The following is a 13971-nucleotide window of genomic DNA, read 5'->3' on the forward strand; positions in this document are numbered from 1 at the left end:
CCTGCCTGTGAGAAAGTCCCATTCAGACACAGAACACCACTGAAGTGGCTACCACGTCTTCTGGCCCCGTTTCCAAGACCTTTCTTAAAAGTAAGGAAGCAGGGGACAGTGGAAGGAACATAAGATTTGCTTTTGACAGCTCTGGGTTTGAATCCTGATTCTGCTACTCATTAGCTGTGTGACTTTGGGCAGGTTGCTTAACCTCTCTGAGACCCTTTTCCTGCTCTGTGGTATGAATAGTCCAGTAGTTAAGAATGTGGGCTTTGAAATCTGGGTGCTTGGGTGTAAATTCCTCTTGCCACTGTATACTATCCCAGAGCTCTGAGCTTTAGTCTCATGAAAAAATGGGGATAATCAGTACCTCATGGACTGTTGTGACAAGTAAGATATCGCAAGTGCTTAGCACAAGTATGGGTCATTATTATCATGGAAATCATCCAGCATTGTGTTTGACACATTAGGGGCACTCCATAATTATTAGTTCACCACCACCCTCTCTTTTCCCAAGTCAAGCAAGATCCACATGCCAAAGTCCTGATGACATGGAGACTTCAACTCCAGGTCTCTTCACAGATCTGGGTGTGGGTATACCACCCAAAAAGGCAATGTTCACGACCCAAGATAAATGGCTTCCTTCTCCTAGGAACATTGCTCAGCTGAAAGGCTGTTTACACCTGACAATAACCCAGTAAGGGTGGAGGAATTCCTTTCTGAAGATTTGCTCATTCATAAAAAGTCCTCCAGGTATAAAACAACAACAAAAAAGGTATTCTCAAAACTGTAGCCTGGCAGAGTGAGTCTGAGAGATGCAGACCAGCCAGCCACACCTAGGAACACTGTTGGCCTCTCTGGGAATGCTGTTGGCCTCTCTGGGAATGCCATCTACCAGGAAAGCAGCCAGGGATGTCAGACGACAGGAACCCCCGAGGTGGCATGGGATCAATGGGGGAATAAAGACCTGGCAACTTGGGAGGCGGGGGGAAGGTACAGGGGACACGGAGGCTTGAAGCGGGATAGTAGAGGCTACAACATGGAGTGCTAAGGAGGGGGCTGGTGGGGAAGGAAAGCAGGAAACAATGAGAACAGAGGAAGAGCCCCGCTAACTTCTCTCAGCTGCTCTGCATTTAGACAAAAGGATATTCCCCATTCTGCACCAATACCAGGTCCAGTTACTCTTGGGCTGCCATAGGGTCTCTCCCACCACCTGCCTCCAAAAACCAGGCTGCTATCCAGGGCGAGGGTCAACATGAGGCCGGGTGCGGTGGCTCACACCTGTAATCCCAACACCTTGGGAGGTGGAGGTGGGTGGATCGCTTGAGTCCAGGAGCTTGAGACCAGCCTCGGCAGCACAATGAGACCTCCATCTCTAATTTTTTTTTTTTTTTTTGAGACAGAGTCTCGCTGTGTCGCCCAGGCTGGAGTGCAGTGGCGTGATCTCGGCTCACTGCAAGCTCTGCCTCCCGGGTTCATGCCATTCTCCCGCCTCAGCCTTCGAGTAGCTGGGACTACAGGTGCCCGCCACCACGCCAGGCTAGTTTTTTGTATTTTTAGTAGAGACAGGGTTTCACCATGTTAGCCAGGATGGTCTCGATCTCCTGACCTCGTGATCCACCTGCCTCAGCCTCCCAAAGTGCTGGGATTACAGGCTTGAGCCACCACACCCGGCCTCTAATTTTTTTTTAAAGGGTCATCATGTAATGTCTAGGAAGGCTAGACTCACATGCAGGGAGGGGCCCTCCGGGAGCCACAGCATGGGGCCCCACCACCAACACAGTGGTCATGGGTTTGGTTTTAGCAGAGCTTGTTCAAAGAGTATTCCAAGGTGGCTGTGGGGAAGAACCAGGTAAGACTTGGCTGACTGTTCTCTCCAGCTCCAGAGTAGAAGTTCATGGAAGAAATTCTCAACAATGCTACAGAAGGTGCTGGTGCCCCCGGAGGCAGCCACATCCCTCAGTCATCCTGGAGAAATCCAAGGGGTAAAGAGATACAGAGAGAGCACATGTCATAAACGTCGCTGCAAGTTATCAAACAAGGGTTCAATCGTGTGGTACCTGCGGGGCCCATGAGTGCTTGCCTGGGCCTACCCTCATTAGAGCTGGCCTGGCAGCTCCAACAGCTCTTAGACTGTTTTTCAGTCCAAGACTTGCTTTATGAAGACAAAAAGGAATTCAGACACTCTCATTTGCGTGCCCTTGCTTTCTCTGGCAAAAATCATCTCCATCACCTAGATAGAGCATTTTTCTGTGACTTCTTTGCTTTAAATGTTCATTTTGAGGCCAGGTGTAGTGGTTTAAGCCCATAATCCCAGCACTTTGGTGGATCACCTGATGTTGGGAATTCGAGACCAGCCTGACCAACATGGAGAAACCCCGTCTCTATTGAAACTACAAAATTAGCCAGGCAAGGTGGCACATGCCTGTAATCCCAGCACTTTGGGAGGCTGAGGCAGGAGAATCACTTGAACCTGGGAGGCAAAGGTTTCGGTGACCTAAGATCACACCATTGCACTCCAGCCTGGGCAGTAAGAGTGAAACTCCGTCTCGAAAAAATAAAATAAAATAATAAGTGTGCATTTGGGGGCCTTTTGACATCAATTCAACTCTTTGGGTAAAATATATTTCAGAAAAACAACTGTGAACCTGGGCAACATGGCAAGACATTGTCTCTACAAAAAATAAAAAAATTAGCCAGGCATGGTGATGCATGCCTATAGTTCCAGCTACTTGGGAGGCTGAGGTGGGAGGATCACTTGAGCCCAGGAGTTTGAGGCTGTAGTGAGCCATGATCATGCCACTGCGCTCCAGCCTAGGCAACAGAATAAGACTCTGTCTCCAAAAAAAAGAAAAGAAATGAAAAGAAAAGCAACTGTGAATAGGCTGAGGATTAATGAGGGGACTGACTCTCAGCAAAAGAAAAACCGGTAAGGACCAGGTCAGCCATTCTCCAGACACTTCAGGCAAGCAGCCCAAACCAAAGGAGGAAAAACTACGCATTCAGTTGTTCAACTGCCTCAGCATTGTTAATATATTCACCTGAAGTAGAGATGTTTTGAGACTTAATGACCATCATTAATATCCCTCTGCACCCCCTTCTTCCTACCACTTGGGAATCTTTGGGGCATAGTTAGGTTCACAGCCACCTACAAGGAAGGTCCCAGGTTGTCATTCTTCATGCCTTAAAGGAATTTTCCTGATGCTAACACACTCCCAGGTGTTTCACAGAATTCCACTAAAGCTGGGGGGTAAGATTCTTCTGTCATCTTCTCATCCTAGCCACAACCTCAACCAGTATGTACCATACTCCTGCCAGGAGATTCAACTGCACCAACACCAGGTGCACAGTTCCCCACTGACCTACCCACTCCTCGTCCTCTGCCCCGTCCCCCTGCTCTCGGATCTCCGCTGCAGCCCGCTCCGAACACTTTTGGGCCATGATGTTGTCTGTCCAGGATGCCCCTGTCTTTCCATCACCAGCGAAATTACACTTTGTCACTGTTCCAGCCTCAAGTTTGGCCAGTGAATCTGAAAGAAGAGATGAAGCTGAATGTCCTCTGTCCCTGTGGTGGAAACATAGCGAGGGCTGGGCCCATTGTGGTGGGGTCCCCTAGGCCTGGGTTAAGCCACTGTTTTTTCCAGGCCTAGATGTGGTCAGTGAATCCCTGGGTGGGACCCCCAAGGTATGGTGGGGAGAGGTCGCTCACAGGAACCATGGGATTGGGTGGCACCTGGGGATCCAGGCTGTCGAGCCTAATGGCCCTAGGGCACCTGTGCAGGGATTTAGGAGTAAATCTCCAGGGCTTGGTTGTGTCCCCACGGAGGCCAGACCTTGCCTGCTCCCATGAGCTCTAGACATTAGGGAGGCCGAGAGCTCCCATGGGTCACACAGGAATGGTGGGCCACAGTGAGGGTTGCACTGCTCACCCAGGAAGGGGCCATCGCCCCGAGTCTTCAGCCGTACCCCGGCCCCCAGCTCGAGCTCCATTGTCTCCATCTCCGACTCGGGCATCCAGAACGCCACTGTGTGGTCAGGGGTGAGGCTCTCTGTCAGTGCCAGCAGCTCTGGCTTGTTGACCAGCCCCTTCAGCGCCTCGGGCGTGAGCCTGTCAGTGTTCCCCTTGGCTTCCACCTCTGCAGGCACAGAGCACAGGAGGGTCATTATCACTGTGGCAGCAAGCACTTCCGCAGGGCCTCTCAAGAGCCAGGTGAGGGCTAAGTGGTTCCAAGCTCAGTCACCCGGAGGCTGGGACTCGGTGCCCATTCTGCGAGTCCTCAACAAGGAACTCCACAGCAGAGGCGGACAGGCATGGGCTGGGGACAGGCAGCCTGGTGCAGATCTGGGCTCCACAATAACTTGGGCAAGTTACATCACCTCTCTGTACCCGAAAAATAGGATAAAATCGGTACCTACCTGACAGGACTGACATGACATATAAAGGAAATAAAGCACGTAGCGCAGCACCTGGCATGTGGACCCCTCAGTGAGCGTTCATATGTTTTCACTATTCCCATCTTACAGAGGAGAAAACCAAGGCTTAGAGAAGTTCAGTAATTAGCTCAAGGTCACATAGTAGTAGAGGAGGCAGGATTCAAAGCACCCCAACACAATTCCATCTTGAGACCCCGGTGGCCGGGAAGGGTTCTGTCCAAGCCGTCAGGGTCTCCTTGGCTGGGGTGAGGTCTACTGGAACCAGGAGTAAACTCTGGTAGTCCCCCCCCTCTTTCCTGTTCCTGGCAGAGTTCATGGGGTAAGGGAGGAGTCCTAAATCCAGGTGCTGGATTAGGGGAGGGGCACTCCTGGACTGTGAAGTGGGCCCAGCCTCACAGGGCTGGGTGTTCACAAGGCCGTGCCCCAGCACAGCAATCCCGGAGCTTGTCCCACAGGCTGCCTGCGCCACGCCAAGCCCAGGTGGCTGCACTTTGCTGAAGAACATCCCAGTCAACCCATGAACACATTTCATGGAGCACATTTCATTCATGGGGTACAACCTCAGCCGACCTCTGTCAGGGATGCCTTCTGGGACTGCACAGGTGGCTGCCCCCACAGGACCGCTCCATTCTCCTCAGCCCTCTGCCCGACACCGGCTAGACAGAGCATCTCACCTTCTTTGCAAGGTAACAGAAGACATCAAGTGGGGCCTCTCACTTCCCTGATACCACTTACCTGTCAACTCACTTTTTTTTTTAGATGGAGTCTCACTCTGTCACCCAGGCTGGAGTGCAGTGGCACAATCTCAGCTTATTGCAACCTCTGCCTCCTGGGTTTGAGCAATTCTCCTGCCTTAGCCTCCCGAATAGATGGGATTACAGGTGTGCGCCACCACACCTGGCTAATTTTTGTATTTTTGGTAGAGACGGGGTTTCACCATGTTGGCCAGGCGGGTCTCAAACTCCCAACCTCAGGTGATCCACCCACCTCAGCCTCCCAAAGTGCTGGGATTACAGGCGTGAGCCACCACGCCAAGCCATCAACTCACTTCTGACCACACAAAACATGTCCTCTTTTCTTCAGTCTCAAAGGATAGGAGGCCTCTCCTCCTGCCTCAAGCCAGCTCCTCCATCTGGGCTGCAGACCCCTTCCCACCTCCTGAGGACCTGTCTCTCTCTCTCTACTCCTTGACCTTTCCTCAAGGCCTTCCTGCATTCTGGCTTTGACACCTACTGCTCCAGACCCCATGTACCCCCACCAGAGTCGCCGGTGAGCTCTTAACCGGCAAACCTCTTGGATGCTCCATATCTCAGACCTAACTAACCCTTGGGCAGTGCCTGACCCCATTGTTAGCTTCTCACGCCTGTTCCCCTTGGCTTCAAGGGGCTTTAGAGACATGACACCTTCCCCATTCCTCGGACCTTTCAGTGGCTCCATCTCCTGCTCTTCCTTCTCCATCCACCTCCCGTTGTTGCTGTTTCCCAAGACAGCCTCCTGGGCCCACTTCTTTTCTCCTCCTGGGTAACTTGGTCCACTTCCGTAGCTTCAATGCTCTCAATGTGCTGCAGCCCAGTTCTCTCCCCAAGTTCTACAACTGTCCTCCAAGGCCTCAGTGGACCTCTACCCAGCAGTGCTCCTGGCAACTCAAACTCGGTGTGTTCCAAACAGATCTCCTCTACACAAACCTCTCACTCCTCCATTCCCCTGAGCCTGGCACCCATGCCTAACCTCTGGTGTCATCACGACTCCTTCCTCTTCCTCCCCAATAGCCAAGCCAACAGGCCACTGTGCCTCCTCTAGCTTGAGCTGCTCCAGTCTCTGCACCCCCACTGACAGGTCCTTAATCCTGGCCTTCTTATCTCTGTCCTAGGTGACCATAACAGCTTCTTCACAGGCCTCGCTGGGCTCCAGGCTATTTGCCTCCCTGGGGATTTTCAAACACAGACCTGATCATGTCACCTGCCTACTTAAAACTACTCACTACAGGGCTGCCCTGCACCCTCGGTTAGAGCTGAGCTCCTCAGTGCCTGCTCCTCCTGCTGCCTGCCCTGCATGGCTTCTCATACCTGGGTTAGGAACTCTTTAACTTCCAGGCATTGGGCACCCTCTGCCTCTCTGAAACACCCTGCAAATCCCTGGCACCTGGCTGACCTCTGCTTATCTTTCAGGATTCAGTCCTGGTATTCCCTGCTCCAGGGCGTCCCCAGTCATGCCTGCCTGGGCTCAGCACCCTTCACAGGATCCAGGCCCAGGCCTCTCTATCTCCTCTACTGGACCGAGAACATTTCAAGTATACTACTGGGTTTTGTTCATGCCTGGACCCCTCAGTATGTGGCACAAGGGCTGACACATGATATAGATGATCCCTAATGTTCAGAGAGTCAATGAGTAACTGAAGGTATGAATGAATAAAGTGATGGCGTCCCACTCAACCTCAAAACCTTCTCACCCAGGGGCAGACAGCAAAGAGGCCCTACCAGAGACAAAATTAGGAAGAAGAACAAGATCATGGAGGGTCTGCTATGGTCAGAATGTATCCCCCAAAATTCATATGTTGACAGGAGGCTGAGGCAGGAGAATCACTTGAGCCTGAGAGGTGGAGGTTGCAGTGAGCCAAGATCGAGCCACTCACTCCAGCCTGGGTGACAGAGCCAGACTTTGTCTCAGACAGAAAAAGAAAAGAAAAGAAAAACAAAGAGACAAACTCAGCTGTCTTTCCTCCACTGACGGAGTATGGACGTAATGCCTAGAAGTAAAGTGGCCACTGAAAAGTATTATTATTATTATTATTATTATTACTATTATTTTTTTGAGACAGAGTCTCACTCTGTTGCCTAGGCTAGAGTGCAGTGGTGGGATCTCGGCTCACTGCAACCTCCACCTCCAGGGTTCAAGCAATTCTCTTTCCTCAGCCTCCCAAGTAGCTGGGATTACAGGCGCCTGCCACCATGCCCAGCTAATTTTTGTATTTTTAGTAGAGACGGGGTTTCACCATGTTGGCCAGGCTGGTCTCGAACTCCTGACCTCAAGTGATCCACCCACCTCGGCCTCTCAAAGCGCTGGGATTACAGGCGTGACCCACCGCACTCACCCTAAAATTTTTTTAAAAAAGAAAAAAATCATACGTTGAAACTTAATCACCAACGTGATAGTATTAAGAGGTGGGTCCTTTATGAGGTGAGAAGGTCATGGCATATGAGTGGGATGAGTGCCTTTACAGAAGAGGTTGAAGACAGAGCTGCCTTGCCTTCTGCCATGTGGGACTCAGCAAGAAGGCGCCGTCTCTGAAGCACAAAGCAAGCTCTCACCAGACACCGAATCTGCTGGCACCTTGACCTTGGACTTCCCTGCCTCCAGAACTGTAAGCAAGACATTTTTGTTCTTAAGCAGGTGCGGCGGCACACACCTACAGTCCCAGCTATTCTGGAGGCTGAGGAGGGAGGATCACTTGAAGACTGCAGTGCGCTATGATTGCACCTGAGAATAGCCACTATACTCCAGCCTGGGCTACATAGCAAAATCCAGCCACTAAAAATGCACAAAGAAATAAAAATTTTTTAAATTAAGAATACAATAAACAAACACATTTCTGTTGTTAATAAATCACCCAGCCTAAGCTATTTTGTTATATAACACGCATGGACTAAGAGCCCAGAACCAAATGAGGATTTGGGCAGTAAAACGGAGACCACCTAGGGCCTGGCCTGGGCTCTGCACAAAGGCAGTTAGAGCCCAAAGCCAGGTTTGTGGGTGATTCTGCCAGACACAGGAAATGGCAGGAGGTGGGAAGGCCAGCCTGGTCCCTGGGACGGAGGGGAGGGAACGGGGATCCTCTGAGTGAATGGGAGGCAGGAAGGAGTCCAGCCCCAGGAGTGGGTGGGGAAGCCTCAGGCCACACACGGGGCTTCAGCATCAAGCAGGATGAGAAGACACTTTCCAGGGGCCAAGAGGCTCAGAAGACAAAGGCTGCCACACTGCAGGAGGGCCCTGAGGGAGGGAGGAAGGGCAGAGGATACCTACTGTAGGATGACATGAGGAAGCCGGTGTTCACCTTCCTGGTGGCGCTGAAGTTGGGCTCGATTTCATTTCCCTTGGCGTCGAATTTACGGCGATGGATGTGACCGGGCCGGATATACAGCACATAGTAGCGCTCCTGGGGCCAGGCAGACAGAGAGTGAGGGAGGCGGCCTCATCCCACAACACACACACTCTGGGCTCTGGCTGCAGCCCCGCCAACCTCACATCTACCCTGGAAGCCCACCTCAGCTCCAAAAGATGTTCAAGCTAGACAGACGCCCCAACCCCACCAAATATTTATTCATTCATGGGTTCACAAGAGCACCTGCCACATATAATGAGCTCTGCTAGAAGTTCCTAACAGGGCAAGCCCAGGGCTTCCACACAGCCAAAGACCAAGAGTATACACAGAAAACCGTAACTTGGGCTGGGCGCAGTGACTCACGCCTGTAATCCCAGCACTCTGGGAGGCCATGGCAGGTGGATCACGAGGTCAGGAGTTCAAGACCAGCCTGACCAGCATGGGGAAACCCTGTCTCTACTAAAAATACAAAAAATTAGTCAGGCGTGGTGGCAGGTGCCTGTAATTCCAGCTACTCAGGAGGCTGAGGCCGGAGAATCGCTTGAACCCAGGAGGCAGAGGTTGCAGTGAGCCAAGATCATGCCATTGTACTCCAGCTTGGGCAACAGAGCAAGATTCCGTCTCAAGAAGAAAAGAAAGAAAGAAAAGAAAGAAAAAAGAAAGAAAATCATAACTCGGCCAGGCAAGGTGGCTCATGCCTGTCATCCCAGCACTCTGGGAGGCCAAGGTGGGTGGGTCACTTGAAGTCAGGAGTTCGAGACCAGCCTGGCCAGCATGATGAAACTCTGTCTCTATCAAAAATATAAAAAATTAGCGAGGTGTGGTAGCATGCTCCTGTAATCCCAGCTACTCAGGAGGCTAAGGCAGGAGAATCGCTTGACCCCAGGAGGCAGAGGTTGCTATAAGCTGAGATCATGCCACTGTACTCCAGCCGGCGTGACATCTCAAAAAAACAAAACAAAACAAAACAAAATCCATAACCCAAGTCCGAGGACCCCAAATACCATGGAGCAGGAATGGGTACTGCCAAGGTACAATGGAAAGGGCACTGAAAAGGAGCCCTGGGTGAGGGTAGCCACTCTGCCCCTTCCAGCAGATGCAGTGCGTGGGACAAGCCACTCAGTTTCCCCATCACATGGGGATAACGCGATGTCTGTGTTTAAGAATATTATGAGGGTTCAACGAGATAACAGAGGGGCAAGCACAGTGCCAAGTGTGAAGTGTGCTGTAAATGCTGTTTGCCAGTTGTTCAAGGCAGGTGGGTGAAATGCTCCCAGGGCCTGAGGAACAGGTGGCCACTTCCTGGTAGAATCAAGAAAGATGAAGTCTTGGAGGGTGAGGAAGTCTGCCAACTGTGGGAATAAGAAGCCGTAGGAAGAATATTAAAAGCCTGGGACAGTGTAGGAAATAAAAGTCAAGAGGCCCCTGTGCATGTTTGAGCCACGCAGGGCACCTGGAGGCCTTCTGGGAGCCCAGGCTGGGAAAGCAAGTGAGCTTGGTTCAGGACAGGCCTTGAGTTGGCATTTGGAGTTTGGATTTTATCTGATGGACAAGGAATCCTGAAAGGTTTCTGAGCAGCAGTGAGACCCTCAGATATGTATTTCTGGAAAGACATTTGTCCTGTTGGCAGCAGGGCAGGGATGAGCTCTGGGGACAGCCAGAAGGCAGAGGGACAGGTGCAAGGTTTTATCAGGACAGGCTGAGGGCCCATCTGAGGTAAGCAGCCATGGAAAGAGGAAGGGAAGGCAGGGGAGGGGGAGGAATGGGCAAGGGAGGAGCCCAGTGGGACCTGGCATTGCTTTCCTGGGGAGGAGACAGTGAGGGTTCGCAGCCTGGTGGCTGGGAGGACAACTGAACCGTCACCAGGAATGGAACTCAGAGGAGGCAAGTTTTAAGAGGGGCTAGGAGAAGGCCCTGCCTGAGGGCAGCTGAGGCAAGTAAGCCCCATATCAGCATGGAGACACTGCTGGGCTCTCCTGGGCAGGCTGGTTAGGGGCTCTGAGGGGTGTTCCCACCTGCTGACTGTGTGCTAAGGAGGGGAGGGTGCAGCAAAATACCACCTGACATGAAAATAGTGCTGAGTGTTCTCGTGGGGTATAGGAGGGACATGCAGGCTCCACGTAGCACCAGGGCTCTGGCCCTACTGGAGGGGACATTTTTAGAGACCAAGGTCAGTTATAGAGACCAAGGAGATAAGGTGGTCAGCACATCTAGGTGGGGCTATTTGAAAGGGGAATGGAAAGTCAGAACTAGCACTCAGAAAAAAGACACAGGCTAGTAGTGGATGGTGAATGCCAGGTGTACCCACAGACACCTGAGATGGGGTGGTGATACGGGGCATGACCCCAGGAGGCTGAGAGGGCAAAGGCAGCCAGGACATCAACATGGGAACTGAAGCCCCAGACAGTGTCTGAGTTTACATTCAGGCAAGACTGGGGTTTACGGCCTGGTCCGCCTTCTCAGCCATGACCCAGGCTCTTCTGGCAAGAACACAGGCCCTCCCACCTGTCTGCTGCCCAACACAGCCTTAAACTATTCTGCTTCCAGCTGGTGGTCCCATTTGGCTGTAAATCTCCTGACCTACTTCCCACTTGCTTTCTAAGCCCATCAAGAATCCCCACTCATGGCACTGGAAGGACCCAGCACAAGGAGATGCCACAGTGGGTAACGACCGTGAAGTCTATGCCTTCTAGCTAGCACTGAGGAAGCATCCTCACCTTCCTGCCATGAGCGTCCAAGATGCTGTGCCGAGATACATCGATCAGTTCTCCCTCCAGCAGGACACCATCTCCCCTGGGGATGAATGGGAAAGAAAGGATAGTCGGTTCTGTCACTCCTCAGGAAATCTCACCTGTGTCTCCTATTCACCCAACCCTGAGCAGGCTGGGTATTGAGCAGTTCCCTTCCCCGTGCTTCCTACACAGGGGTCTCCAACCCTGCAAGGGTCCCAAAGGCTGGGGCATTGCCCAGATGCCAGGAGGAACCTTGTCAGGCTGTCCTAAGATCAAGTTACGGCCCCCTCCTACAAGGCCACTGGGAGTTACTGGAACCAGAGTCTCAGTCTTATCTACAAAATGGGGAGGAAAACAGCCGCCTCACTCTGCTCCTCTGATGATGACACAAGATCATGTGTGTGAAGGTGTTTTGTAAGCTATTAAGTGCTTACTAAATATAAAAGATTTTACTTTTTTATTGGGCCAAATGTGAGGGTAGGTATCTAAGCTGCAATAAGCTATTTTCCCTTTCCACCTGTTTTTAAACACTCTCATATTCCTGTTCTCGTTCATATCCAGGTGGTCATTAATCCGAGGAAAAGGTTATTTCTGAGAGGTGAAGAACCCAAAACTCAGGAGTCTGGGACTAGCGCAAGATCACACAGTCCTTCACTGAGGGGAAGTGGACCCCTGGCTTCCTGACTCTGGTTTTCATAAAAGCAGAACCTGGAGGCTTCCTTTTTTGCATCCACAGAAATGGAGAAGGGTGGGGACAGCTGAAGATGACAGTGGAAGAGGGATGGGAGTGGGAAGTGAAAACTCTACCTAACTTGTCTCTATCCAATCCATCCCCACCCTCCTAGGCAATTATTTTTCTAAATATTTAACTGACAAAGACTATATATTCAAGGTGCACAACGCGATGATTTAAGTACACACTATGTAATGATTACCACAAATTAATGAACACACCCACCAGACCCCATGCTGTACATTAGATCCCCAGAAATTGTTCATTCTGTAACTGAAAGTTTGTACCCTTGATCATTTCCCCACCCCCATCCCCACTCCCATCCACTATCCCCTGGCAATCACTTGTTCACTGCTCTACTGTTTCTTTTCTTTTGACAGAGTCTCCCTCCGTTGCCCAGGCTGGAGTGCAGTGGCACAATCTTGGCTCACTGCAACCTCCACCTCCCGGGTTCAAGCGATTCTCATGCCTCAGCCTTCCAGATGGCTGGAATTACAGGTACCTGCCACCACGCCTCGCTAATTTTTGTATTTTTAGTAGAGACAGGGTTTCACCATCAGGCTGGTCTCAAACTCCTAACCTCAAGTGATCCACTTGCCTTGGCCTCCCAAAGTGCAGGGATTACAGCGGTGAACCACAGCGCCCGGTCTGTTCTGCTGTTTCTACGGTTCCACCCCTTTATAGATTCCACATACGAGATCACACAGTATTTGTCTTTCTGTGTCTGGCTTATTTCACTTAGCACAATTCTTTAGTGCAATTAGAAATGGAATGGTCCGTTCCGCCTCATAACCCTGTGACGACAGGGCCTGGCCCTCCAAATCCTCCTCACCCAGGCAGGCCCTGCTCTGGACCAGCACGCCTGCTGTTCCCGCCACAGCACGGCCAGTGTCCCTTCTGGGGCAGCGCATGAGCCTGTGCAAAAGCAGCGCGGCAAGCAGCTGGAGTTTATAGTTATGGGGGTGGGGTAAGGCCGGAGGTCGGCGTGAGGCGAAGCACAGCCTTCCGAGACCTGTCTGGGGGTCGGGACCCTCTCTCAAGGGCAGGAGGACATGCGGGGAGCTTTAAGCCGATCTGTGTCATGGGGTCGCAAGGCGGGCGCGGTGGCAGGGGCGCCGGGAGGGGTGGACTGGAGGCGGAGAGGCGGCTTTGGCAACCCCAGTTTTTCTCCACCCGCATCCCATCCCCCGATGCTGGAGCGGGGTTCGAGCCGGGGCAGATGAGGCCGACCCGAGGCCGTGCGCCCAGGCCTACCCCTGGTGGGCGGAGGGGTCCCAGGCCCCTGGTAGCCGGACGCTCTGCACCGCCTTGTTCCGAAGCGCGCCGTCGTGGTAGATGCGGCTCATTCTCCCGACCGCCCAGGCACCCGCGCACAGAGCCGGCGCACCGGGCTGGGGGCGCGGCGCGGGAAGCGCTGCAGGACGCGCTGAGGACCAGCGATTCCCAGCCGGCGGATCCGGGAATGGCGCGGCCCGGCCCTCCGGCGTTCCTCCGCGGGATTTAAAGGGACCGAGCTCCATTCCTGCCCGCCAGGCCGCGCGCGGCAGGGGTTGGGCTTCCGGGAGGACCCTGGCTGGGGGCTTAGCACAGTGGGGCAGAAAGGCCATGCCTTTCTCTTGTCTCTCTCTCTTCCTCATTCCTAGAGGAAGATTCCTGCCCCAGCACACGCAACAAGGGAAATTGAGGCCCCGAGATCCTATTAAAGAAGATCCTTTGTAGGATTAGCCCGTGAAGGATGGGTTTCTGGGAAGCAGGAGTGGAGAACAGCCACTGGGGAGGATTGGGTGGTCAGCTTAGAAGCTGTCCGTTATGCCCTGCCGGCGGCCCTACAATGGCTGAGTCAGGCATCCCAGGGATCTGTAACCAGGGAGCTGGGGCATGGGTGTCAGAACAGAGACGCCTAAGTTTGAATCCCAGCTGTGAGCTTGGGCAAGATCCTCAGCCTCTCTGAGCCCATGCTTCTTCCTCTGTAAAATGGGGTC

At 52.5% G+C, this 13971-nt stretch overlaps 1 protein-coding gene across 2 annotated transcripts in view; it reads right to left on the reverse strand.

Moving 5' to 3' along the window:
* Positions 1 to 13485, reverse strand: part of LOC105544070 (AP-3 complex subunit sigma-2) — a 90142-nt gene extending 76657 nt beyond the window's left edge. Inside the window, exons 1-7 of one of the 2 annotated variants that reach the window (XR_001006712.1) lie at positions 12570 to 13185; positions 11242 to 11317; positions 8446 to 8578; positions 3921 to 4127; positions 3358 to 3521; positions 1667 to 1959; positions 422 to 1364 (exon numbers count right to left, since the gene is read on the reverse strand). Coding sequence is in view for 1 of the 2 variants with exons in the window: in XM_011986334.1 (XP_011841724.1) it covers positions 3358 to 3521; positions 3921 to 4127; positions 8446 to 8578; positions 11242 to 11317; positions 13244 to 13335 (672 nt within the window). In the remaining variant the exon portion in view is untranslated. Of the gene's footprint in view, positions 1 to 421; positions 1365 to 1666; positions 1960 to 3357; positions 3522 to 3920; positions 4128 to 8445; positions 8579 to 11241; positions 11318 to 12569; positions 13186 to 13243 lie in introns of those variants that run through there. The other variant, XM_011986334.1, reaches the window with a different exon arrangement.
* Between the last annotated feature and the right edge of the window lie 486 nt (positions 13486 to 13971).

This window comes from Mandrillus leucophaeus, unplaced genomic scaffold (assembly GCF_000951045.1).
Source record: "Mandrillus leucophaeus isolate KB7577 unplaced genomic scaffold, Mleu.le_1.0 Scaffold297, whole genome shotgun sequence".
NCBI lineage: Eukaryota > Metazoa > Chordata > Mammalia > Primates > Cercopithecidae > Mandrillus > Mandrillus leucophaeus.